Raw genomic sequence first — 26,405 nt, 5'->3', positions numbered from 1 at the left:
ATGAGGTTTACATTTAATAAATCTGGAGCGGATTCCCTTGAAGTTTAGGGACCAGGCCTGGCTCGCTTTCCATGGCAGGCTTTACGTAAGGGGTAATTTGAAGTACCGTCCTCCGGATGACCATGGTTGTCCGAGGTCGGAGTGTCAGGGTGAAGTGGAAACTATGGACCACTTCTTGCTTCAGTGCCCCTTTAACGTGGAAGTGTACAAAGAGGTGGGTGGGGCTCTAGGTGTTTCTTACCTGCACTGCATGACTTATGCAGAGTGGGTGTAAGGAGCATTCGGAAGCCGCCAGGGTTTTGATTTAGACACCTTGTTCTTAGTCAGTTTAGTGGTCTGATACTACATGTGGAACGCACGGTGCCAGGTATCCCTTCGGCAGAAAGTCCTCCCCGTCCAGGTGGTGGTGTGTGGCATCCTTGGTGAGGTTGGGAAGATTCAGGGTCTGGAGAAAGACCGGTGGCAGCGAAAGGCCTGGATGGAGTTGTGGAGGAACATCAGGCCTGTAGCCTGTTGATCTTGGGTGGTGGGGTCTGTCCCTATTTTCCTCTCCTTTCACCCCCCCCCCCCTAGATTTTGTAGTTGTGGATCCTTTTTGATGGAAGGCTGCAGGCGCTGAAGATCTGGTTTCTTAGTCTTCTTCATGGGTATGTATTCTTTTTTTTTATGTGGTGTGTTTGGGTCATAAAGGCCCCTGAAGCAGTAGAATGGAAATTGTTTATTTCTTGCTAAATTTATTGGCCATAAAGGCCTATTTACTGTGGGGTTTTTTTTTATTATGTTTATTTTTATGCTTGCTGTTCCCTGGCCATAAAGGCCTGAAGGGAACAGGTATTTATGTTTTTTGTTCCAAGTGATGGACTTTTGTATTGTAGGCCATAAAGGCCTTTTTTTTCCAGATATGGACTCTTATGTTTAGGCCATGAAAGACCTTGGACTGCCTTATTAACCATTTCAATACCGTGCAATTTTACACCTTCCTGCCCAGGCCATTTTTCAGGTTTCAGCGCTCTCACACTTTGAATGACAATTGCGCGGTCATACAACATTGTACCCAAACTAAAATTTTACCATTTTCTTCACACAACTAGAGCTTTCTTTTGGTGGTATTTAATCACCGCTGGGGTTTTTTTTTTTTGCTAAATTAACAAAAAAAGACCAAAAATTTTGAAAAAAAAACACATTTTTCTTTGTTTCTGTTATAAAAGTTTACAAATAAATAATTGTTCTTCATAAATTTAGGCCGAGATGTATTCTGCTACATGTCTTTGGTGAAAATAACCCAAATTAGGATGTATTTTTTAGTTTGTAGGAAAGTTATAGAGTTCACAAACTATGGTATAGATCTGAATATTGATCAATCCTGAAGTACTGACAGCCAATCTAATTTCTTGAGGTCCAAGAATGTCAGAACAGTACAGATATCCCACAAATGACCCCTTTTTGCAGAGTAGACAGTCCGACGTACTTCATAAGAGGCATGGCGAGTTTTTTGAAGTTGTATTTTTATGTCATAATTTTTCGGAAAATTAAAAAATTAAAAAAATTATTTTCACTATTTTTTTTTTTACATACTGTCACCAGTGCAGTACAGCATCATCATATAACTGGCATGGTGGTTAACAGGGACACTGACTGGTGACAGTATGAAAAAAAAATATATATATTTTTTTTTAATTTTTTTTAATTTTTTTATTATATTTAATTTTTTATTACATTTTTTTTTATTTTTTTTAAGTTTTTTTTTTCATATTTTACTATGACCAAAGTAGTACAATGTTACCATAGTAACACTGTACTACTTTGGGGAAGTGATCAGTATTTTTTTTTTATTTTTTACACAATTTGCTTATAGCAAAGAATTACTTTGCTATAAGCAAGCATTTACCCGAATGAAATCGATTCATTCAGCTTTTTTTTTTTTTTTGTGCTTAGCTGTGATTTGGTCACAGCTAATCACATGACATGTGCATGTGATTAGCTGTGACCATTCACAGCTAGGCACTAGTATACAATGGATGGCATCATGAATGAAGCCATCCATTGTATACAACTGTCATGTGACCTGCTGTGATTGGTCACAGCAGGTCACATGGTACCAGCAACGGGAGCCGGTACTCGGATCTGTCATCGGCCGTGTCCGAGGTGCACGGCCCGTGACAGATCCCGCTGCTGCGCCGCTCTGCATTACCGCAAACGGCGCATGTGCGGGAGCACGCCAAATGGCGTGCACCCGGAATGAAGAGGCACATCTGAAGCCGCCAAACGGCCATTGGCCGGGCGGCTAATAGTTAAGGGCCGTGAAGGCCGTATCTATTATGTTGAGGTTTTTTTTTTTTTTTTTTTTCTTTTTAGGAAATTCCCGGACTTTTGAGTTTTGTGCATGAGGGAAAGGCTTATGTTTGTATTTATTTATATATTTTGTATTTTTGTAAAAAATTGGATTGGTGATTTGCATGACTTTAATACAAATAAAAAATCTCCATTCCTGACAATGCTCTTCTGGTTGAATGGCCACTCATTCCCACAGACGCACTCAAAATCTTGAGGAAAGCTGTCCTTGATAGGTGGAGACTGCCAATGGTGTTGGAATGGGATGTCCAACAATTTCCTATTTATTTATGACAGGTATTTATATAGTGGCGACAATTTATCCATTACATTACATATAATGCACATTCACATCAGTCCTCGTCATTAAGGTTAGTACTTCACATGCATACATACACATAATAAGGCCAACTTAGACAAGAGCCAATTAACCTACCAACATGTCTTTGCAGTTTTAGAGAAAACTGGAGCATCCAGAGGAAACCAATGCAAGCAAAGGGAGAACATGCAAACTCAGTATAGGCAATGTTAAAGTTGGAATTCAAACTGATGACTCAGATGCTTCAAAAGGTAGAAGTGCTAATTGTCGCAAACGTGCTCAACACACAGTGAAGGACACAGACTCCATTTTGTTAAGAGTATCCATTTTCTCCCCTCACTCCCTCCCCCTCCCTTTCGGAGAGGAGACATTTGGCCAGTGTGTGTGTGTGTGCACTGGTTGTGGGTCACTAGCAGGCCAAGGCATCTCTGAGCTAGGTGCCTAGCTGTCTCGGAAAGCTGTACCATTTCACACCTCGGAAGAGATAAGGCAAGCTTTATCCAGAGTTGAGAGAGATTCCAACTTCATAAAACCTAACTCAGCGTAGGTGACAGAATCAGATAACCTCGGTTAAAACCATTTTTCCCCTATGTCTCATATCTTGGAATATGAGAGACTTACATAAAAACTGAACATATCGTCAGATGGACGATGAGCAGGCGAACAGTTTGATGGGTCACTCGCCTTGTCTCGGACACACAGGAAAGTAGAAAAATAGATCTCGTGAACCGTTTAGTGTACACGTTCATAATTCATATCTAATCAATCCTCAGACTTGTCGGCATAATAATCTACCCGCGGGTCGAATGTCACTTGTGCAGATGAAAAGTTATGGGCCAAATATGAGTTATGGGAGATTTCTGCTCTAGTTGAGGCATCCACCCATCTCTCCATGCCCTAAGCGGAGATTGGTCCTTGACTGCAGAGCCACCCCCTGCTGGGGACTACAAAACAGGCTGTCAGGCCTAAGATTAGGGAAGTTGAAGACGTCACCCATTTTAACATCAATACCACCTGGGAAGACCCCTGCCTGTTGCTCTGAAACTTGGATCTGCTAACCCAGGACTTTGGCAAGCACCTTAACCCTTTCACCTCTCTCTGATATCTCTTTGCTGTGCTGTTGGTCTCTGTATATTTATATATACAGTTGCAAGAAAAAGTATGTGAACCCCTTGGCATTACGTGGAGTTTTGCATGAATTGGGCATAAAATGTGCTCTGAACGTCATCTAAGTCACAACAATAGAAGAACACAGTCTGCTGAACATAATACTACACAAACATTAGATTTTGCCATGGTTTAATTGCACATAACATGTAAACATTCACAGTGCAGGGAGGAAAAAGTATGTGAGGCCCTAGCTTAATGACTTCTCCCAGAGCTAATTGGAGCCAGGAGTGAGCCAACCTTGACTCCAATCAGTGTGATGATATTGGATGTGTTGCTGAGAGCTGTCCTGCGCTTAAAAAAACACACCTGTTTTGGGTTTACTGGTTTCAAGAAGCACTGTTTGATGTGAGCCATGCCTCGCAGAAAAAAGCTCTCAGAAGACCTACGATCAAGAATTGTTGACTTGCATGAAGCTGGAAAGGGTTACAAAAGTATCTCCAAAAGCCTTGATGTTCATGTGTCCATGGTAAGACAGACTGTCTACAAATGGAGAAAGTTTAGCACTGTTGCTACTCTCCCTAGACGTGGTCGTCTTGTAAAAATGACTGCAAGAGCACAGCGCAGAATGCTGCATGAGGTAAAGAAGAATCCCAGAGTGTCAGCTAAAGACCTTCAGAAATCTCTGGCACATGCTAACATTTTTGTTGACATATCTACAATAAGGAAAACATTAAACAAGAATGGAGTACATGGGAGGACACCACGGAGGAAGCCATTGCTGTCCAAAAAGAATATTGCAGCACGTTTGAAGTTTGCAAAAGAGCACCTGGATGTTCCACAGCACTACTGGCAAAATATACTGTGGACAGAAGAAACCAAGATTGAGTTGTTTGGGAAGAACACACCACACTATGTGTGGAGAAAAAAAGGCACAGCACACCAACATCAAATCCTCATCCCCACTGTAAAACATGGCGGAGGGAGCATCATGGTTTGGGGCTGCTTTGCTGCCTCAGGGCCTGGACGAATTGTTGTCATTGATGGGAAAATGAATTCCAGAGTTTATCAAGACATTTTGCAGGAAAATGTACGACCATCTGTACGCCAACTGAAGCTCCGCAGAGGAAGGTGATGCAACAGGACAATGACCCAAAGCATACAAGTAATTCAACAAAACAATGGCTGCAACAGCACAGAATACGCTGTCTGGAGTGGCCCAGTCAGAGTCCTGACCTCAACCCGATTGAAATGCTGTGGCATGACCTTAAGAGAGCGATTCACACCAGACATCCCAAAAATATTGCTACACTGGAACAGTTTTGTTAAGAGGAGTGGTCCAAAATTACTCCAGATCGTTGTGCAGGTCTGATCTGCAACTACAGGAAACGTTTGGTTGAGGTTATTGCTGCCAAAGGAGGGTCAACCAGTTATTAAGTCCAAAGGTTCACATACTTTTTCCTCCCTGCACTGTGAATGTTTACATTTTATGTGCAATTAAAGAATGGCAACATCTAATGTTTGTGTAGTATTATGTTCAGCAGACTGTGTTCTTCTATTGTTGTGACTTAGATGACGTTCAGAGCACATTTTATGCCCAATTCATGCAAAACTTCACGCAATCCCAAGGGGTTCACATACTTTTTCTTGCAACTGTATCTTAGCTACATCCTTTTACTGTAAATATTTTTATTGCACCCGTTTGACCTTTTAGTAATACATATTTTTTTCTTAAAGTGTTGAACTGTTTCTATAGCTCTGTATTGCAATTTACGAATCCCTGCCGCTAAAGAGAACGCTACTGTTTGCTTAACCCTCTGTATAACAGGCCTGTGTTATGACCATTTTATACAAATGATTATCTCAGTCATTATAGTGTTATAACTGATAACGCCGAGTTTCCTCTTTCTCTGTACAAAAAGGAGGTGGTGGCAGTGTGAAGGGTTAATTGCGTAATTAATCTGACCCAGTAACAATCGCTCAGACTGCTGGTACATCGATTGTGGCCCATTAGCTGGAAAATCGTTGTGCAGGGTGCAGCTGGGTGTGGCATTGTTACACACGTCATATCGCGGTTTTAGATCGGCTAGTCCTTCAGTCACGAGTTTGGGTGAGAAGGTCTGGGGTCTGATGCCGCAATCGTGACACTAATCACTGAGTCATAGCGCTGCCCATACAAGTATGATGATTGAGTTAAAAAAACTTTTGGCAATACAATGTGCACGGCAAAAATGAAATTCAAATCTACAAAAATTAAATTCTCTTAAGACTGAACAACATCTACCAACTTACATCATGTGAGACCTCCACTCCAAGATCAGTCTCCATTAAGAATAACTTAGCAATCTTCTCACAGGGACCATGTAATATTCTGCAAATCAGGGGAAACTCTGTCTCTCCTAATTTAGTTCTTTCTGTAAAAATATAAAAACATAAGAATTTACTAACTGATGAACGTTTAGCTGAATACTGGCAAATGGTTAGTGTCCTTCAATATAAATTGATTCTTTCTGATTCTCCTACCAATTAACTGTCCCCATTTGTAATTTATGATTGCATTAGCTATAGGTACACCATTTGAAAGAATGAAAATGAATAAGACTTATACTTAGACTCTAACAGAGGATGAAAGAACTGCTCTATGTTAGCAAGTTTGTGGTGAATCAGTCTGCTTTGTATGAACCATGTCACTGTCTCATTTTCTCCATGTATGTGTTTATTTGGATACTGGCAGGACTCCCCATCATCCTCTATGCAACAGGAAACGTCCCATTCGACGGACTGATTGAGAGGGAAAAAGACGGGCTAGTATACTGACTGCTGTTTGACAAATACTATATGAGGCTCAGCATTAGTTACTGTAAGGGCTCTCGAACACCATGTATGGTGATGCACATTACATGTGGTCCAATTTATTATGAATAGCACCAAAATGCACCTCAAGAATGCATGTGCACTCCAACACAGCCCAGCACAACACATAGTGTCCTGTGCATGGCCTTGCAATAAACTGTAGCTTGCCCCATTTTGGTGTGCATCGCTGAGCGCTTCAGCCTATTCATAATAAATAGGCTGTTTAACACCATGCAATGCATGTATTGCAAAGCACAGCACTGTAGTTTCAATGAGCTCTAACTTTTGGAGAATACCACTGCAGTGCTGTGCCTTTACGGAGCTTTATATCTTAACAACTGCAGGCAAAAATATTGGTGGTATTCTGTATCAGGGATTCACATTAGTCAATACAGTGCAGTGTATCAGCTAAACTGTGAACAGAGCAGATTGACAGGCCTTATTGTTTACTCTTAGCAGAAAAGCTGACATTTGTTTATCTGCTACACACAAGAATAAAAGTGTCACTGGGCACAACTGGCTCTGGTTCAGCAAGACTCCACAAAATGGGCACAGCCCTCAGGAACAGGCAAAGGACCCAAGGTTGAGAATCCACATACACACAATCCAATGAAGGTGCCAAACAAATGTCCAGTTGTCAGCTACTCAGCCATGCTGTAAACTATGTAACTGCAGCAGCAATTGAATGTTGAATCTTCTGCATATCTGACACTCATCATGCTGCCAGTCCAATTTCTGAATTGCTAAGACAGGAGACTGGCAACCACTTGCCCAGCTTATATTTGGTAGTACTTGCCTACAAAGCTGGATTTTTTTTTTTGTTTCACTCTATTTTTTAATATGATAAAAACTTGTGAATGCAACTGTAAGTTATGTAGCAGGCAGCACATTTGATGATACATTCTTACTAAAACGCAATTTTTAGACAATCTTACCTCCTGTCTCGTGAAGAAAATACAGTCCAAACTCTGAAGGGCTGTTTTCTACCTAAAGGAAACAAAATACATACTAAAAATAAGCTTAGAACTTAATTCTTTTTTTTTAAATGTAAACAGTCCAAACATCTCTCTAGCTGTGGAAAAACTGGATAAGGGTTAGAGTGTCTATCAGGGTTGTATTACATTCTGTGTCCATGAATGTAGAGATTCTGCTCCAGATTCTGTTTCACAGACAACAGAAAGCAAGAGTAAACCTTCCCAAAAAGGTCATGACCATAGCAGGAATTCTACTCTACGCATTTTCTGGTGACAGTGTTCACCAGGAGAGAATGTGAGATTGAATGTCCCATATGTAGACATGGAAAGCATTGGGGATGCTGAAATTCACTGTAGTCTGTGATACATAAAGTTAGTGCTCTTCTGGATGCTGCTGCAACTTGCAATTTGTTCACTGAGCAGAAGGAGACACTTGCTCTCATTGCCATTCAGCAAACAGCTTGTATTTTTTTCAATGAATACAAGGCGTTCTCTGCTTGGACTAGGTGAAGAGAAGATGTGGATGTTGTCACAATCAGGACTCATTCAGAAATCTCCTTGTATTCAGTGAAAAAAAAAAAAAGATGTTTGCTGAATGGCAGAGACATTAGAGCAAGTGACTCTGTGTGTTCAGTGAATAGATGGCATGTTGCTCCAGTAGCACCCAGAAGGGGACAGCACTGCTTGTATGTAGCATAAACTAATAATTGAATTACAGCACCCTAGCAACCCTTGGGATGTGACATTAATCAATTGAGAAAGGTGGAGTAGCTAGGATAGTGGAATAAAACTACACAGCAATTTAAACACACAGTTTATTTATTTAATTTCAGGTACCTATATAACGCTGCCAATTTACGCAGTGATTTACATATATATTGTACATTCACATCAGTCCCTAACCCTCAAGGGGCGTACAATCTAAGGTCCCTAACTCACATTCATATACAAGGGCCAATTTAGATAGGATCCAATTAACCTACCAGCATGTCTTTGGAGTGTGGTAGGAAACCGGAGTACCCCGGAGGAAACCCACGCAGGCACAGGGAGAACATGCAAACTCCAGACAGGAGGTGCCATGGCTGGGATTCAAACCAACGACCCTAGTACTGCCAGGCGGAAGTGCTAACCATTTAGCCACTGTGCTGCCCAATTATTTCTATTTTTCTATCAAAATAAAGCAATAATTTTATCATTTAAATACAGTTCTAAAATCTTTTGTCTGAAAATAAAGGTGTGAATTGGGATTCATATTGCCTAAATTGTTGTTTAATGCAGAGTAAGACTAAAAATAAACCTGAGATCACATTGGACAAATCTGATTTTAATATTTTTTAGGGAATGAATAGATGTTGCTACATCCCTGAAAATGTTCTTATTATACCCAAGTAGTGTGGAAATAGTCTCAGAATACAGTGTCCTGAATACTGAGCTGATGGACAACTTGGCCTGTGACTGCAGTTATTAAATTTAAAGTGCCACACTGTGACATTAAATTCCAGATGTGAGTTTATTCCAGTGTAAAATCAGATAAAGCCCACCTATTTTAGGAACCAAGCCTTTCCCTCTTTATCAGGACTTGTGAGTTAGAGAACAGGTATGCGGATGTGGTACTGAATAGATTGTTTGATAAAGAGACTGTATACAGCTGACAGAGATGCCCATACGGCACATGAATTGTTTAATATGCTGGTCTAAACCTAATAGATTTGTACGAAAAACAAGCCAACCAAAGGATGGAACAAATTGTCCACAAATTCTATATTCTACAAAGAACCACAAACCCTTTTTTATGTTTGATGCAGAAACGTTGTAACATGGTTATTATTGTTTATTGCTTCTGATCATGTGCCATCTATCGTATCTGATTTTTCTTGTACAAAAACAGTATATATTAAACAAAAATCATTAGTTCTGTTCACATACAATAAAAAATTTGGAGTTTGTCCCTTCAGAAATTTTTCTTTGGAAAGATTAAATTGGATGTCGAATGTTTTGTACACACTATCCGAAAATCGAACGATTGTTCCTTGTACGGAATTTTTCTTCTGATTTTCTCATATTGTGTACCCCACTTAAATCTGTTCTATTATGTCTATTAAAGGCCCAAACAATAGATATTAGAACATTAAGATTCATGCTGTGCAAAATGGTCCCAAGCTGGTAAATAAAAAATATGCAGTAGCAATTTGAGCTCCCTTCCCCCAGCCTGTGACATTGAGACATTCACCTTCTCTAAAGAAGAATTCCAAGGGGAAAAAATTCCCATGCAGTGGGACTGCACGTTTTTTTCTAGGGTTGAGAAGAACAGAGATATACTTACCCAATCCGCTGATTCTCTGAGCACAAGCCTGGTCCCTGCCACTCCTGTCCCCCCCAGCGGTCTTGTTCATGGACTGTTCCTGATGTCATCATGCCCAAAGACCACTCTGGTTGTGAGGATGGCATGAACAGTCCATCGCTGAATGTGGTGGTGGGGGGGCGCTGTTTTCTGGAGGATCAACGGATCGGGTAAGTATAGCTTTTCTGTGTGCCCCTGGACAAAATGAGCAGTTAACTCACGCAACATGGGCACAGCCCCATTGCAAGGGAGAAAAAAAATCATGAAGTTCTGTTTTAAGTATGTGCTAATTTAGATGGTAATAAAAAATACTGAAACTTTGGTGGAGTTAGAATTGTGATATTGCCAAGGGCTTTTCAGGTTATGACTAGAAAAACATAATGTATTCTATATAAAATGTAATGTGAAATAATCTGTTGAGACTAGCAGGAGAAAAATATTTAAGGATATGATGTAAAGTGTAAGACAAAAGGAAGAAGGGAACCTGACTAAAGTAGAGCCAATTAATCTAATCACAGATTACGTAGCAGAGTGCTGAAATAATTTAGGCATAACTGTATTTAAACATAGATGTATTTTAGCTTACAAAGAACTTCAATAATTCACTCTTAGTGCACGGACATTGATCTAAATCTAAATCCCTTGAGTCAGACCAACCAAAATTTATAAAACTGGAGTAAAGGTGAAACAGTAGTTGTAACTAAACAGGTTTCATATAGTTTTCCAGGAAAATAAAAAGGAATCTGATTACTAAAGGCAATTATTCAACTTTTGCTCTAGTTTACAAGATGCAGCTATTCGGTTCAGATATGGAAATTTCCAAATTTTCCCACAGGATAATAATTTTGTATTCTCCTGTACTGTATTTTTCTGTACCATAGGTAATAAAACCATCTGTCAGGTCCTTGCAGATAATGGTCAACTTATTACTGTGCAGTCAAATTTAGGGATGGGCTTTGGTTTTGAATTACCATGAGTTTGACCCAAACCCAGCCTGTTTGCAGTTTGGCAAAAGGGCAAACCCCTGCCTGGTATAGCTAGACGTCTGTCATTTAGTGCTGGTAGCACTACTGCTACTGTAGTGCTACCCCTGCAGGAGCCACTTGTTTGTTGCCTCGATGTCCCCATTCTTCTCCCTGCACCCAGGCACAGTGAGTTTCCACAGCCAAATACACTCGCACACACTTTAGCCCATTGTCTTCAATGACCAGTCTAGGGGATGTTTTGTTTATGGATTTTATTGTAGACCTGGGGATAGGGATCAGGAATGTAGTAGGATACTCCAAATCAGAACTATTAACATTGAGGACATCTAGCTGATCTCTTAGTTGAACACTGTAGATGTCTTGACTGACTGTAGATAGCAGACTTCCCTCTGACATATATAGCAGCAAGTGGTTTGGAGTAAACAAAGTCCCTTTAGCAGTGATAATGGTTACAGGGCAGAGCTCCTCAACTATAAGCCAGTTATGACAGACTGCGACAGCTCAAAGGCAATGTAGTTGAGCAGAGTCCTTTGCAGTAATAGCACTTGGACAAGTTCTTCGAAACACTAGCCAGTGTTCCCTTTTTTTTCCAGACTCATGCTGACTATTAAACCCCAGGGGAGGTAGCAAGCACACAACATCCCCTAGTTCCTCAATGTCAGTATTCACAAGGCCCAGGGATAGCGTGGATGCTCCCTTCCAATCTTCTAAGCGAAACCCTCCAGTGATACCAGACAGAGCCTTGGCAGACAACTCCCCTCAGTCAGCTTCCTGCAAAATCAGGGTTTCTCCCTCTCTAGGTTCAGGCCCTCAGGTCGACCCACCTGAGGCCACATGGCAGCAGTTGCTAGGCTCCAGCCTGGCTAGTGCAATCCACTCTTGGGAAAGACACTGAACCCATGTGCTCTCAGAATAAAAATACCACTCCCAGCATGCAGTGGGACTGCCTTCCCCTGCAGTTGGCCAGGGCTGTATCCATATTCATGCTGCTCCCTTGCCTAGTCCCTACCCATGTTCTGGAAGGCTCTCATAGCTTCCTGAAGGCAAGCAGAACTCAGGCAAACTCCAACAGCACCAGAGCAGCATGAGCAGACCTGACTAATCAATCAGAGCACTCTGTTAAGCAGAATACCTGAATTTACCTGACAGCCTCTCTGGTAAGCAGAGAAAAACAGCTACAGTCATGGCCGAAATTGTTGGCACCCTTGATATTTCTCCAGGAAATTATGTATTTCTCACGAAACGTATTGCATTAACACATGTTTTGCTATACACATGTTTATTCCCTTTGTGTGTATTGGGACAAAACAAAAAAAGGGAGGAAAGAAAGCAAATTCGACATAATGTCACACAAACCTCCAAAAATGGGCTGGACAAAAGTATTGGCACCCTTTCACAACTGCGGATAAATAAGAATGTTACAAGCATGTGATGCTCCTGTAAACTCACCTGGGGCAAGTAACAGGTGTGGGCAATATAGAAATCACACCTGAAAGCAGATAAAAAGGAGAGACGTTCACTTAACCTTTGCATTGTGTGTCTGTCTGTGCCACACTAAGCATGGACAACAGAAAGAGGAGACGAGAACTGTCTGAGGACCTGAGAACCAAAATTGTGGCAAAATATCAACAATCTCAAGGTTACAAGTCCATCTCCAGAGAACTAGATTTGCCTTTGTCCACAGTGCGCAACATTATCAAGAAGTTTGCAACCCATGGCACTGTAGCTAATCTCCCTGGTCGTGGACGGATGAGGAAAATTGATGAAAGATTGCAACGCAGAATAGTCCGGATGGTGGATAAGCAGCCCCAAACATGTTCCAAAGACATTCAAGCTGTCCTGCAGGCTCAGGGAGCATCAGTGTCAGCGCGAACTATCCGTCGACATTTAAATGAAATGAAACGCTATGGCAGGAGACCCAGGAGGACCCCACTGCTGACACAGAGACATAAAAAAGCAAGACTACAGTTTGCCAAAATGTACTTGAGTAAGCCAAAAGCCTTCTGGGAAAACGTCTTGTGGACAGATGAGACCAAGATAGAGCTTTTCGGTAAAGCACATCATTCTACTGTTTACCGAAAACGGAATGAGGCCTACAAAGAACAAAACACAGTACCTACGGTAAAATATGGTGGAGGTTCAATGATGTTTTGGGGTTGTTTTGCTGCCTCTGGCACTGGGTGCCTTGACTGTGTGCAAGGCATCATGAAATCTGAGGATTACCAAAGGATTTTGGGTCGCACTGTAGGGCCCAGTGTCAGAAAGCTGGGTTTGCGTCCAAGATCCTGGGTCTTCCAGCAGGACAATGACCCCAAACATACGTCAAAAAGCACTCAGAAATGGATGGCAAAGAAGCGCTGGAGAGTTCTGAAGTGGCCAGCAATGAGCCCAGATCTAAATCCCATTGAACACCTGTGGAGAGATCTTAAAATTGCTGTTGGGAAAAGGTGTCCTTCCAATAAGAGAGACCTGGAGCTGTTTGCAAAGGAAGAGTGGTCCAAAATTCCGGGTGAGAGGTGTCAGAAGCTTATTGATGGTTATAGGAAGCGACTGATTTCAGTTATGTTTTCCAAAGGGTGTGCAACCAAATATTAAGTTAAGGGTGCCAATACTTTTGTCCAGCCCATTTTTGGGGTTTTGTGTGACATTATGTCATATTTGCTTTTCTTCCTCTGTTTTATATTTGTTCCAATACATACAAAGGGAATAAACATGTGTATAGCAAAACATGTGTTAATGCAATACCTTTTTTGTGTGAAATACTTGATTTTCAGGAAAAATATCAAGGGTGCCAACAATTTCGGCCATGACTGTATGCTTAATCTAACTATACATCCTAGCACCTGACTAGGAGTGTGCTACACTGCTAAATGACAAGATAGATTCCTAGCGGCTTCTATTTGTAAACAAGCTGGCTGGGATCCTGGGTGACGTAATGGACCAAATATAGTATATTTTCCAGCAGTGCAAGACATTTGTCATTTGTGACATAAATAGCAGTGGGTGAAGATCATCAGGTGCAGCGGGTCATGGTGGTGGCAGGTTATCATGATTGACATAGATCTACATTACTGAACAATGTGACTGATGCTGGATTTACATTGTGAGACATTGTTTATTTTTTCAATTTAGTTCATTTTTCACTGTGTGGGGATTTATTTTTTTACTATTTACATTTTTTGTAAAAGAGTAGTACGAGATACTACAGTATGTACCCCTAATTCATTCACTATTGGGAGGGAAGGCTTTGTAGTAATACCACTGCTAAATGACAGATCCTTTCCTTTGTTGACAAACATACAGTAAATTGGCAGGGATCTGTCATTTAGCTGCAGTACTGCTATGAACGCTAAATGACAGATACCCAGCCTCTGCTTGTAAATACAAAATGTCAGTTTTAAAGGAGTAGATTGTACTGCATCCGCAACTTAACATGTAGTTTTAGGCACCCGCCAAGCATGTTATTTAACCACCCTACTACTGGCTGTTGTAGTTAAATGACTGCTGGGGGCACTTCCTCTTCTGAGTGGCCATTTTTAAATGTCCCTTAAGTGCACTTGCATGCATGCGCAGTGGCTGTAACTAAACAGTACAGATCACAGATATAAGGTACAGAGCCAATAAGAGTGGCATCAAAACAAAGCCTGTGATCACGCTGTCTTTATACAGTTATAATCACAGGCAGAAAGTACAAATCCAAAAGTGTTTCCAGGTTGCTGATTACAGCCAGCACCAGTGTTTCCAGTGTTAATGATTAGACACATTTAAGATGCTTTATTTTGGACACCTGTTTTCTTGCTCTATAATAATTATTTGTAGTTGTATTTGTTATACCACATAGAGACATTGGGGTTGATTTACTTAAGGCAAATAGGCTAAATACTTTGCAGGGAATTACTTTGCAAGGGAATTTCCCTTAGCTTAGTGAATTCACTTTGCAAAGAATAATCACATGCAAAGAAAACATAAAAGCAGTGTTTTGCTTGCACATGATTGGATGATTGAAGTCAGCAGAGCTTCACCTCATTTTAGTCACTAAGCTAAGGGAAAATTCCCTTGCAAATCATCCTATCTGCATTTAGTAAATAAACCCCACTGATTAATTGACATAGTACTTCATGTTTTATAATTTTTGTGATACACAAGATACAATGCCAGGTGCATAATCAGCCCAAGTATCGACATGTCTCAAAAATGTGGTATCCCCATATGCAAGAAGGGTTGCAGTATGTGTTTTATGATATACTTCTAAGTATGCTCATGATGTTTGTGAGCATATGTATGTGTATCTTACTAAAATGAAATTTTTAAAAAAATTTACTTTTTTTCTCCATTTTTTCAAAAAATATGCAAAAATGTAATCTTTAAAACACTCGCCATGCCACTTAGCAAATACCTTGGGATGTCTGCTTTGCAAAATGTATTCATTTTGTGGGTGTTTATACAGTCCTGGCATTTCAGGACCTCGGTGAAAGCCAGTGAAGAAATCAGATGTCTACTTTAATTTGGGTAAATGCCGCATGACTGAATTGTCAGTCAAACTATCAAAGGACTGAAAAATGGCCTGGAAAGGAAGGGGGTGTACAATATTGGTATTGAAGTGGTTAAAAAGGATTTGTGTTTTCAATGTTGCCCTGTAAGCTACGTTGAAAGACTCTCCCCACAAAATGATTTTTTTACATTTATTTTGCATTTGTACTTGTCTGTCATGGTAATACCCAGCAAACCTTGTGCCTTTTTTTTTAAATAAATCTTTTTATTATAGTTTACAAGTACACAACAGTGCTTTTGTACATCAAAAACCACATACTGTAAAGTAACAGTCAAAACTGATGCAGCCAGTAAAATAGCAATATAGCAATAGATATTGAGGGAGCCTTCGTTTTTTCACCAATAGAGCAAGATAGTCTTACGGGCATACAGTGGGGCAAACGAATTTAGTCAGCCACCAATTGTGCAAGTTCTCCCACCAAAAAATGAGAGATGCCTGTAATTGGTATCATAGGTAGACCTCAACTATGAGCGACAAAATGAGAAAACAAATCCAGACAATCACATTGGCGGATTTGGAAAGAATTTATTTGCAAATTATGGTGGAAAATAAATATTTGGTCACCTACAAACAAGCAAGATTTCTGGCTCTCACAGACCTGTACCTTCTTCCTTAAGAGGCTCCTCTGTCCTGCACTCATTACCTGTATCAATGGCACCTGTTTGAACTTGTTATCAGTATAAAAGACACCTGTCCACAACCTCAAACAGTGACACTCCAAACTCCACTGTGGTGAAGACCAAAGAGCTGTCGAAGGACACCAGAAACACAATTATAGACCTGCACCAGGCTGGGAAGACTGAATCTGCAATAGGCAAGCAGCTTGGTGTGAACAAATCAACTGTGGGAGCAATAATTAGAAAATGGAAGACATACAAGACCACTGATAATCTCCCTCGATCTGGGGCTCCACGCAAGATCTCACCCCGTGGGGTCAAAATGATCATAAGAATGGTGAGCAAACATCCCAGGACCACACGGGGGGACCTAGTGAATGACCTGCAGAGAGCTGGGACCAACGTAACAAAGGCTACCATCAGTAACACACTACGCCGCCAGGGACTCAGATCCTTCAGTGTCAGACGCATCCCCCTGCTTAAGCCAGTACATGTCCGGGCCCGTCTGAAGTTTGCTAGAGAGCATTTGGATGATCCAGAAGAGGACTGAGAGAATGTCATATGGTCAGATGAAACCAAAATAGAACTGTTTGGTAGAAACACAACTCGTCGTGTTTGGAGGAGAGAGAATGCCGAGTTGCATCCAAAGAACACCATACCTACTGTGAAGCATGGGGGTGGCAACATCATGCTTTGGGGCTGTTTCTCCGCAAAGGGACCAGGACGACTGATCCATGTACAGGACAGAATGAATGGGGCCATGTATCGTGAGATTTTGAGTGCAAACCTCCTTCCATCAGCAAGGGCATTGAAGATGAAACGTGGCTGGGTCTTCCAACATGACAATGATCCCAACCATACCGCCCGGGCAATGAAGGAGTGGCTTCGTATTGCATTTCAAGGTCCTGGAGTGGCCTAGCCAGTCTCCAGATCTCAACCCAATAGAAAACCTTTGGAGGGAGTTGAAAGTCCGTGTTGCCCAGCGACAGCCCCAAAACATCACTGCTCTAGAGGAGATCTACATGGAGGAATGGGCCAACATACCAGCAACAGTGTGTGCCAACCTTGTGAAGACTTACAGGAAACGTTTGACCTCTGTCATTGCCAACAAAGGATATATAACAAAGTATTGAGATGAACTTTTGATATTGACCAAATACTTATTTTTCACCATAATTTGCAAATAAATTCTTTCCAAATCAGCCAATGTGATTGTCTGGATTTTTTTTCTCATTTTGTCTCTCATAGTTGAGGTCTACCTATGATGCCAATTACAGGCCTCTCTCATCTTTTTAAGTGGGAGAACTTGCACAATTGGTGGCTGACTAAATAGTTTTTTGCCCCACTGTAAAAGAGAGTTACTGATTGGAAAATGCGCTGTTCACTTAAGGGTGCCAACTACTCTACTAATCCAAGAAGACAATCTGAAACTCTGTGCCTTTTTAACAAAAGCTTGCAAATTGCAAATCTGCAAAGTAGATCAGACTCCAATAGATTTCAGTGCTATTTATGATTTAAAATTAGTTTAAATTTACCGTGGGTGGGCAGCACATACAGGCTGGATTACGTACACGTACACGATCCAGCCTGTTTTGGTTGGGGGCGCACAGTGTGCAGCTCACTGCTCCCATGATTGCTGTGTCCACTGGGCAAAGTAGATTGCGACTCCGGGTACCCAACCACTTTGTGCATGATAAAACTGTCAGCAAAGCTGTTATGAATTACTGTCATTCATAACAGCTGTGCTTCCTATAGAGTGATGCTGTGATTGGCCCACAGCTGTCACATGGTACCTGGGCCAATCACAGCACCCTGTACCGTGTGATTCATATATTCATCACAGATCACTAGTAGTCACAGCGGTCATGAATATAACCAATACATGACAGTTCAACACATTGCTGTTAGAGTGGTCATCATTGTAACAACAATCATAAACAAAAAAAAAATCCCTGATCACCATCATAGTAGTACAGTGTTGCTGTGGTAACACTGAACTACTCTGATTAAATTATTTAAAAAACAGACATTAAAAAAAAGTGTTTCAAAATGTAAATAAAAAAAATATATATTATTATTTTTTTTTTTTTTTTTTACACACTTTCACCAGTTAGTGTCCCTGATCACCGCCACACCAGTCATATGATGACGCTGTACTGCATTGGTGACAGTATGTAACATTTTTTTTTTTAATAGTTAAAGTTTGCCAGTTAAAGTAGGGTAATGCTGAATACCACCAAACGGTCTTCTGATGAAAGGGTAAAACCTTCTGGAGGTCAAGTAGTTAAGAGCTCAACAAATAGCAAGCAACAAAACATTTGGTGATTGCAAAGTTGAGTCTGTCACACAAGTGGTATTTCAGACCTCTGCAGACCTCTGCAGAGTGACCACTGCTTCCACAATAAAGGCATGGGCGCTTGTCTATAGAATACTGGCAGGGAACAGGTTTTTCTGCTAATTCTGTACCCCCTTTCTAAAGGAACTCAATTGTAAGACTTGGAATACTATTTTGATGCACTTGCAATTTTTTTGTAGCTAATTTAGGCTCCTTTCACAAGGTTGGATTATCTGTCTGTCTTTCATCCATCTGTTGACAGATAAAAAAAATGGAGAGCAGTGTATTTCTATGGACCAGGTCAAGCACATTCTTCACTAGAATATCCCCTAAAGTGAGGGCCTTTCTATACACGAACTTTGGAAGCTCTGGCAGTATTGGTCCCAAATACCCATCTTTCTTCAGTACACACCAATGTTTTTTCAATAAGTTTCTCAGCTTTCTCAACTTTTTTGTATTGCATATTATTATCCATTATTAATGCTGTATTACCATAGAGGTCCCCGTGTACCTCTTTACATTTCTTTTTCAATCTCCTTTGTAATCAGCCTGAGCTGGTAAGCTTTTTTCTTAAACCTCCCCAAGTACACAAGCCTATTGAAGAAAAACATACCTCTCTGTACAATGACTCCTTAGGTGCATCATTTGCCCTTTCGGTATAATTAGCAGCCATGAAATATGGCGACAACTGTCTAGGAGTATGTGTCCATTTTTATCTGTTGTTTTTAAGAACATTTTAGTTGCAATGCCCTGATGGCCCACAGTAATTGTTAAAGTGACGCGGAGCACCGATCCATCCGATCCGATGGACTCTGAGACCTGTACGGCGGCGGCCGCGCATGCGCACTCGCGATCGCTCGCCCGGCACCAATAGCAGGGCAGGGCGCACTATTTAAACCTGCCCTGCACTAACACCCATTGCCGTATGGTCTTTTCTCTGTGTTCCTGTGTTCCTGTGATCCTAAGATTTGTTGCTGACCCTGCCTGAACCTGACCTCTGCTGACTTCTCCTGCTCTGATCCCCTGGCTAGTCTGACTTCTCTTCTGCATATTCCAGGAAGTTGACGTCTGCAGAGAGAAATTATGATATTGGCAACCGGGAGCTTCTGGCTATCAAGATAGCGCTGGAGGAGTGGAGGTATCTACTGGAAGGGGCCCTACATCCAATCTTGATTTTTACTGACCACAAGAATCATGTCAACAAGATGGGCACTCTTCTTCGCCAGATTCGCGTTCCACATCACGTACCGACCCGGGTCCAAGAATACAAAGCCAGACGCTCTCTCACGTATGTTTGAAGACCCAGAAGAAGTTCCTCGACCAGACACCATCCTGTGCACAGGAAACTTCCTCGCTCTCCAGTCAGAGCTATGCTCCAGGCTTCAAACCGCATCCATAGGAATGCCAAGCCCACCTGGGGTATCTCTACAAATTAAGGAGGGTCTCTGTTGGAAAGAAGGGCGAATCATTGTACCTGAGGAGATCCGAACCTTAGTACTGGGGCACTGCCATGATCATCCTCTAGCAGGTCATTTTGGAAACGCAAAGACTCTAGAGTTACTCCAGCGGACGTTCTGGTGGCCAAACATGGCGAAAGACTGTGAACTATATGTGAGAACCTGCGCCACGTGTCAGAGAAACAAGCCCACCAGAAATAAGGCCTGAGGTCTACTACGACCATTGCCTATACCGGATCGGCCATGGCAGATGATCTCAATGGATTTTATAGTGGAGCTCCCACTATCTCAAGATCATTCGGTGATTTTCATAATTATAGATCGGTTGTCGAAGATGGCCCATTTCCTGCCGCTAAAAAATACACCCTCAGCTATGGAAACAGCACAGATTTTCGTGAAGGAAGTAGTGAAACTCCATGGTGTGCCAGAAGACATTGTCTCGGATCGAGGGGTCCAATTTACGTCAAAGGTCTGGAAAGCATTATGCGAGGTTCTGGGAATCAAGCTGTCCCTTTCATCGGCCTACCACCCTCAGACGAATGGGCAGACAGAAAGGACAAACCAGACGCTGGAACAGTACTTGCGATGTTACACGTCTTTCCTCCAAGACGACTGGCTGGCACTCTTGCCATTAGCGGAGTTCGCGTATGATAACGCGAAGCATTCTGCTACGGGGCAATCCCCCTTCTTCGCTAATTACGGGTTTCACCCCACATTTTTACCTGACCTAATTCCGGAAAGCCCGGTCCCGGCTACACAGAACATGCTAGATTTTTTTTCCACCAATAACAAGGTACTTCAAGAAGCCATGTCGAAGGCCCAAGAAGACAGTAAGAGGACCTTCGACAGGAAAAGAAGAGGTGAATTGAGCTTGCAACCAGGAGACCAGGTTTGGCTAGCTACTACCAATTTGAGGATGTCTTGCCCCTCGAAGAAATCGAGACCAAAATTTATGGGCCCATTCCGGGTGAAACGGAGGATCAATGAGGTGGCATATGAGCTGGCACTCCCAGCAAACTTCAAGATTCACCCAGTGTTTCATGTGTCGTTACTGAAGCCAGCAACGCCAGATCCCTTCCTGGACCAAAGGTCCAGGCCTCCAGAGCCTATAACCATTAACGAACAAGAAGAATTCGAGGTTGAGGCAATCATCGATTGCAGGAAAAGAGGCAGTCAGACACAGTTCCTAATTAAGTGGAAGGGCTATGGCCCTGAAGAGAATTTGTGGGAACCGGCCCAAAATGTCCATAGACTGGTTCGGGAGTTCTATCGCAACCACCCACGGAGGAGAAACCGGTTGGGCATCCGGAGGATGCCCGTAGGGGGGGGGCAATGTCAGGGATCGCGGCGGCAAGTGACTCCGCGCATGCGCGGAGCACCGATCCATCCGATCCGATGGACTCTGAGACCTGTACGGCGGCGGCCGTGCATGCGCACTCGCGATCGCGGCCGCTCGCCCGGCACCAATAGCAGGGCAGGGCGCACTAATTAAACCTGCCCTGCACTAACACCCATTGCCGTATGGTCTTTTCTCTGTGTTCCTGTGTTCCTGTGATCCTAAGATTTGTTGCTGACCCTGCCTGAACCTGACCTCCGCTGACTTCTCCTGCTCTGATCCCCTGGCTAGTCTGACTTTTCTTCTGCATATTCCATACCTGATCTGAACTCCTGTTGCCGACCCCTGCAAGTGACCTGACTATTCTTCCGCCTGCCGCCTTGTACAACGCTGATCCCACTGTTACTGACCCTGCTCGTTGACCACGCTTACTACTCTGCCATCCATCCATCCCGCTCGGATCCAGTCTTCCACCTCTTCACATCAGGCTCTCTACCTGCATATACCTCTGGCGGGTCCCGCTGCCACAGACGGGGGTACTCAGGGGTCGCGACCTGGTCCTTGTCTGCTCCAAGCCCATCCCCACCATCAGGGGCTCTGGTGAACAAGCAGACTGGGGCTTAGACTCCGCGCCCTGGGGAATCCTGTCCTGTGGACTACTAGAGGCCCCGCTAGGTGGTTCATAACAGAACCATACGGCCATGACGGAGCCTGGAAGAGGACCATCCCCACTGGAAGACATATGTCAGCATTTGGCGACACTAACCCAAGCCGTCCAATCGCTGCAGGAGGGTTACACACACCTCGATGGCCGGATTCAGACATTGGCCGCACCTGCAGCTCCACCCCAATGCTCGGGTTCTGCCACTGCAGCAGGAGAACCCTCAGAACCTCCCAGCCGGGCAGTAGTCACATTGCCTCCACCAGAGCCTCACGTACCATTGCCGGAACGCTTCAGCGGGGATCGAATAAAGTTCAGGGCCTTCCGTAAGGCCTGCCAGTTGTACTTTAGCCTGCAGCCCCGGACATTTTCTTCTGAAGCAGTGAAGGTGGGTTTCGTCATTTCCTTACTACTGGATCAGCCCCAGGGCTGGGCCCACCGGCTGATGGAGACCCACGACCCCCACCTAGGGTCCGTGACCGACTTTTTCAACACGATGGCAGTCCTCTATGACGATCCGCAGCGGGCAGCATCCGCGGAATCGGCCCTGTATTCTCTCCAGCAGGGCCGCCGGGCAGTGGAAGAATATGCGGCTGAATTCAGACGCTGGATGGGGGACACCCGGTGGAACGATGCTGCATTACGCCACCAGTTCCGCAGCGGTCTGTCTGAAGCACTTAAAGATGAGTTAGCCAGGGTGGGCCTGCCTGACTCTCTGGAAGATCTCATCACCCTGGTCTTACAGATCGACCGCAGATTGTGGGAACGCAGGTTAGAGAGGTCAAGCCCAGAACCAGGACCCCCATGGGTACTAGCCCGCACCCCAGTCCAAACCCTGCCAGGAAGAGATGCAAACTTGGATCCTGGGGGAACACCAATGCCTAGGCAATTCGGACGGGCACGGCCATCACTATCAGTGGAGGAACGCCAGAGACGACGGGAGAACAACCTCTATCTATACTGTGGGGGAACTGGTCATGTGGTGCGTTCTTGCCCAGCGAAATTGGGTAAGTGCACTTCCATTTTCTCTACTGTTTCCTCTAAACATAGTAATCATGCCAATTATTTAGCCATATTCGTGTCTTTTCAACTCCCAGGGAGAACTGTGTCAGCAACAGCAATTATCGATTCCGGGGCTTGTAGTTGCTTTATTGATCTAGATTTTGCCACTCAACAGAATATTCCTCTCCAGACAAGGGAACACAGGCTTAATATCTTTTTAGCAGGTGGATCACGTATTAAGTCAGGGCTGGTGGAACGGGAGACCCCACTTATCCGTACCACAGTGGGTAACCATCACCGGGAGCTCCTTCGTTTGGATGCTATCGCATCCCTTCTGTTTCCAGTTATTCTGGGACTCCCGTGGTTGCAGGCACACAATCCCCAAATTGATTGGAAGACGGGGTCTGTCCAGATTATTGCCAGGAACATTGTCACGCCCCAACATCTGTGGTTCCCCAGTCGCTTTTCTGTATCGACGGGGACACCGAACTTATCCAGATCATCCCCCCGGCCTACCACGACTACTTAGACGTTTTTAGTAAGCGGGGTGCTGACACTCTCCCTCCACATCGGGCCTATGACTGTCCCATCGACCTCCTACCCGGATCCGAGATTCCGTTCGGACGGATTTTCCCCCTATCAGAGAGAGAGTTGGAGGTACTCAAGGAGTACATTGACGAGAACCTCGAGAAGGGGTTTATCCGTCCCTCCACGTCACCGGCCGGGGCGGGAATCTTCTTTGTCGAAAAGAAAGATAAGTCCCTCAGACCCTGTATCGACTACCGTGACTTGAACAGGATTACAGTTAAGAATCGTTACCCCCTCCCTTTGGTCCCGGAGCTGTTCCAAAGGTTAAAGACGGCAGCCATATTTACCAAGTTAGATTTGAGGGGCGCATATAACTTGGTGCACATCAGAGAGGGGGACGAGTGGAAGACTGCATTCCGCACAAGATTCGGGCACTTTGAATATCTTGTCATGCCCTTCGGATTGTGCAATGCCCCAGCCACATTTCAGCATTTCATCAATGACATATTCCGAGATTATCTGGACGTTTTTGTGGTAGTATACCTGGATGACATCTTGATTTTTTCCCCTTCTCTGGAAGACCATAGGGGTCATGTCAGAAAGGTGGTTGAACGTTTACGCCAACATGGGCTGTATGCGAAAGCTGACAAATGCAGCTTCGAGCAGCACAGCATTGCATTTTTGGGGTTGATCATCTCCACCACGGGGGTTGCGATGGATCCCCAGAAGGTCTCGGCAATCTTAGAATGGCCAGTACCCACAGACAAGAAGGGCATACAACGCTTTATAGGATTTGCCAATTTCTACCGAAAGTTCATTAAGAACTTTTCAGGCCTCGTGTCTCCCATTACGCAGCTCACCAAACAGGGAACCCGTTTTCGGTGGACGCCCGAGGCTCAAGCAGCATTTGAGACGTTGAAGAAACTGTTTACTACTGCCCCTATCCTTAGCCATCCTGACTCCTCCCTGCCGTACATTTTGGAAGTGGACGCTTTGGAGAACGCAGTTGGGGCCATCCTGTCCCAACAGAAGGGTACCAAGGAAATTATGCACCCGGTAGCATTTTTCTCTAGGAAGTTGACGTCTGCAGAGAGAAATTATGATATTGGCGACCGGGAGCTTCTGGCTATCAAGATAGCGCTGGAGGAGTGGAGGTATCTACTGGAAGGGGCCCTACATCCAATCTTGATTTTTACTGACCACAAGAATCATGTCAACAAGATGGGCACTCTTCTTCGCCAGATTCGCGTTCCACATCACGTACCGACCCGGGTCCAAGAATACAAAGCCAGACGCTCTCTCACGTATGTTTGAAGACCCAGAAGAAGTTCCTCGACCAGACACCATCCTGTGCACAGGAAACTTCCTCGCTCTCCAGTCAGAGCTATGCTCCAGGCTTCAAACCGCATCCATAGGAATGCCAAGCCCACCTGGGGTATCTCTACAAATTAAGGAGGGTCTCTGTTGGAAAGAAGGGCGAATCATTGTACCTGAGGAGATCCGAACCTTAGTACTGGGGCACTGCCATGATCATCCTCTAGCAGGTCATTTTGGAAACGCGAAGACTCTAGAGTTACTCCAGCGGACGTTCTGGTGGCCAAACATGGCGAAAGACTGTGAACTATATGTGAGAACCTGCGCCACGTGTCAGAGAAACAAGCCCACCAGAAATAAGGCCTGAGGTCTACTACGACCATTGCCTATACCGGATCGGCCATGGCAGATGATCTCAATGGATTTTATAGTGGAGCTCCCACTATCTCAAGATCATTCGGTGATTTTCATAATTATAGATCGGTTGTCGAAGATGGCCCATTTCCTGCCGCTAAAAAATACACCCTCAGCTATGGAAACAGCACAGATTTTCGTGAAGGAAGTAGTGAAACTCCATGGTGTGCCAGAAGACATTGTCTCGGATCGAGGGGTCCAATTTACGTCAAAGGTCTGGAAAGCATTATGCGAGGTTCTGGGAATCAAGCTGTCCCTTTCATCGGCCTACCACCCTCAGACGAATGGGCAGACAGAAAGGACAAACCAGACGCTGGAACAGTACTTGCGATGTTACACGTCTTTCCTCCAAGACGACTGGCTGGCACTCTTGCCATTAGCGGAGTTCGCGTATGATAACGCGAAGCATTCTGCTACGGGGCAATCCCCCTTCTTCGCTAATTACGGGTTTCACCCCACATTTTTACCTGACCTAATTCCGGAAAGCCCGGTCCCGGCTACACAGAACATGCTAGATTTTTTTTCCACCAATAACAAGGTACTTCAAGAAGCCATGTCGAAGGCCCAAGAAGACAGTAAGAGGACCTTCGACAGGAAAAGAAGAGGTGAATTGAGCTTGCAACCAGGAGACCAGGTTTGGCTAGCTACTACCAATTTGAGGATGTCTTGCCCCTCGAAGAAATCGAGACCAAAATTTATGGGCCCATTCCGGGTGAAACGGAGGATCAATGAGGTGGCATATGAGCTGGCACTCCCAGCAAACTTCAAGATTCACCCAGTGTTTCATGTGTCGTTACTGAAGCCAGCAACGCCAGATCCCTTCCTGGACCAAAGGTCCAGGCCTCCAGAGCCTATAACCATTAACGAACAAGAAGAATTCGAGGTTGAGGCAATCATCGATTGCAGGAAAAGAGGCAGTCAGACACAGTTCCTAATTAAGTGGAAGGGCTATGGCCCTGAAGAGAATTTGTGGGAACCGGCCCAAAATGTCCATAGACTGGTTCGGGAGTTCTATCGCAACCACCCACGGAGGAGAAACCGGTTGGGCATCCGGAGGATGCCCGTAGGGGGGGGCAATGTCAGGGATCGCGGCGGCAAGTGACTCCGCGCATGCGCGGAGCACCGATCCATCCGATCCGATGGACTCTGAGACCTGTACGGCGGCGGCCGTGCATGCGCACTCGCGATCGCGGCCGCTCGCCCGGCACCAATAGCAGGGCAGGGCGCACTAATTAAACCTGCCCTGCACTAACACCCATTGCCGTATGGTCTTTTCTC

General features: G+C 43.9%; 1 protein-coding gene across 4 annotated transcripts in view; it reads right to left on the bottom strand.

Annotated features, from left to right (window-relative positions):
- RASSF4 (Ras association domain family member 4) overlaps positions 1 to 26,405 on the bottom strand; it is a 418,821-nt gene that overhangs the window by 128,576 nt on the left and 263,840 nt on the right. For all 4 annotated transcript variants that reach the window (XM_089680018.1, XM_089680016.1, XM_089680020.1 and 1 more), the window contains exons 9-10: positions 7,546 to 7,597; positions 6,050 to 6,171 (exon numbers count right to left, since the gene is read on the bottom strand). In XM_089680018.1, the coding sequence (XP_089536144.1) occupies positions 6,050 to 6,171; positions 7,546 to 7,597 (174 nt within the window). The remainder of the gene's footprint in view (positions 1 to 6,049; positions 6,172 to 7,545; positions 7,598 to 26,405) is intronic.

The sequence above is a fragment of the Staurois parvus genome, unplaced genomic scaffold (genome assembly GCF_062004578.1).
Source record: "Staurois parvus isolate SC_StPar_1 unplaced genomic scaffold, SC_StPar_1.0 ptg000234l, whole genome shotgun sequence".
NCBI classification, from domain to species: Eukaryota; Metazoa; Chordata; class Amphibia; order Anura; family Ranidae; genus Staurois; species Staurois parvus.
This window is presented reverse-complemented; position numbering and strand designations above follow the sequence as displayed.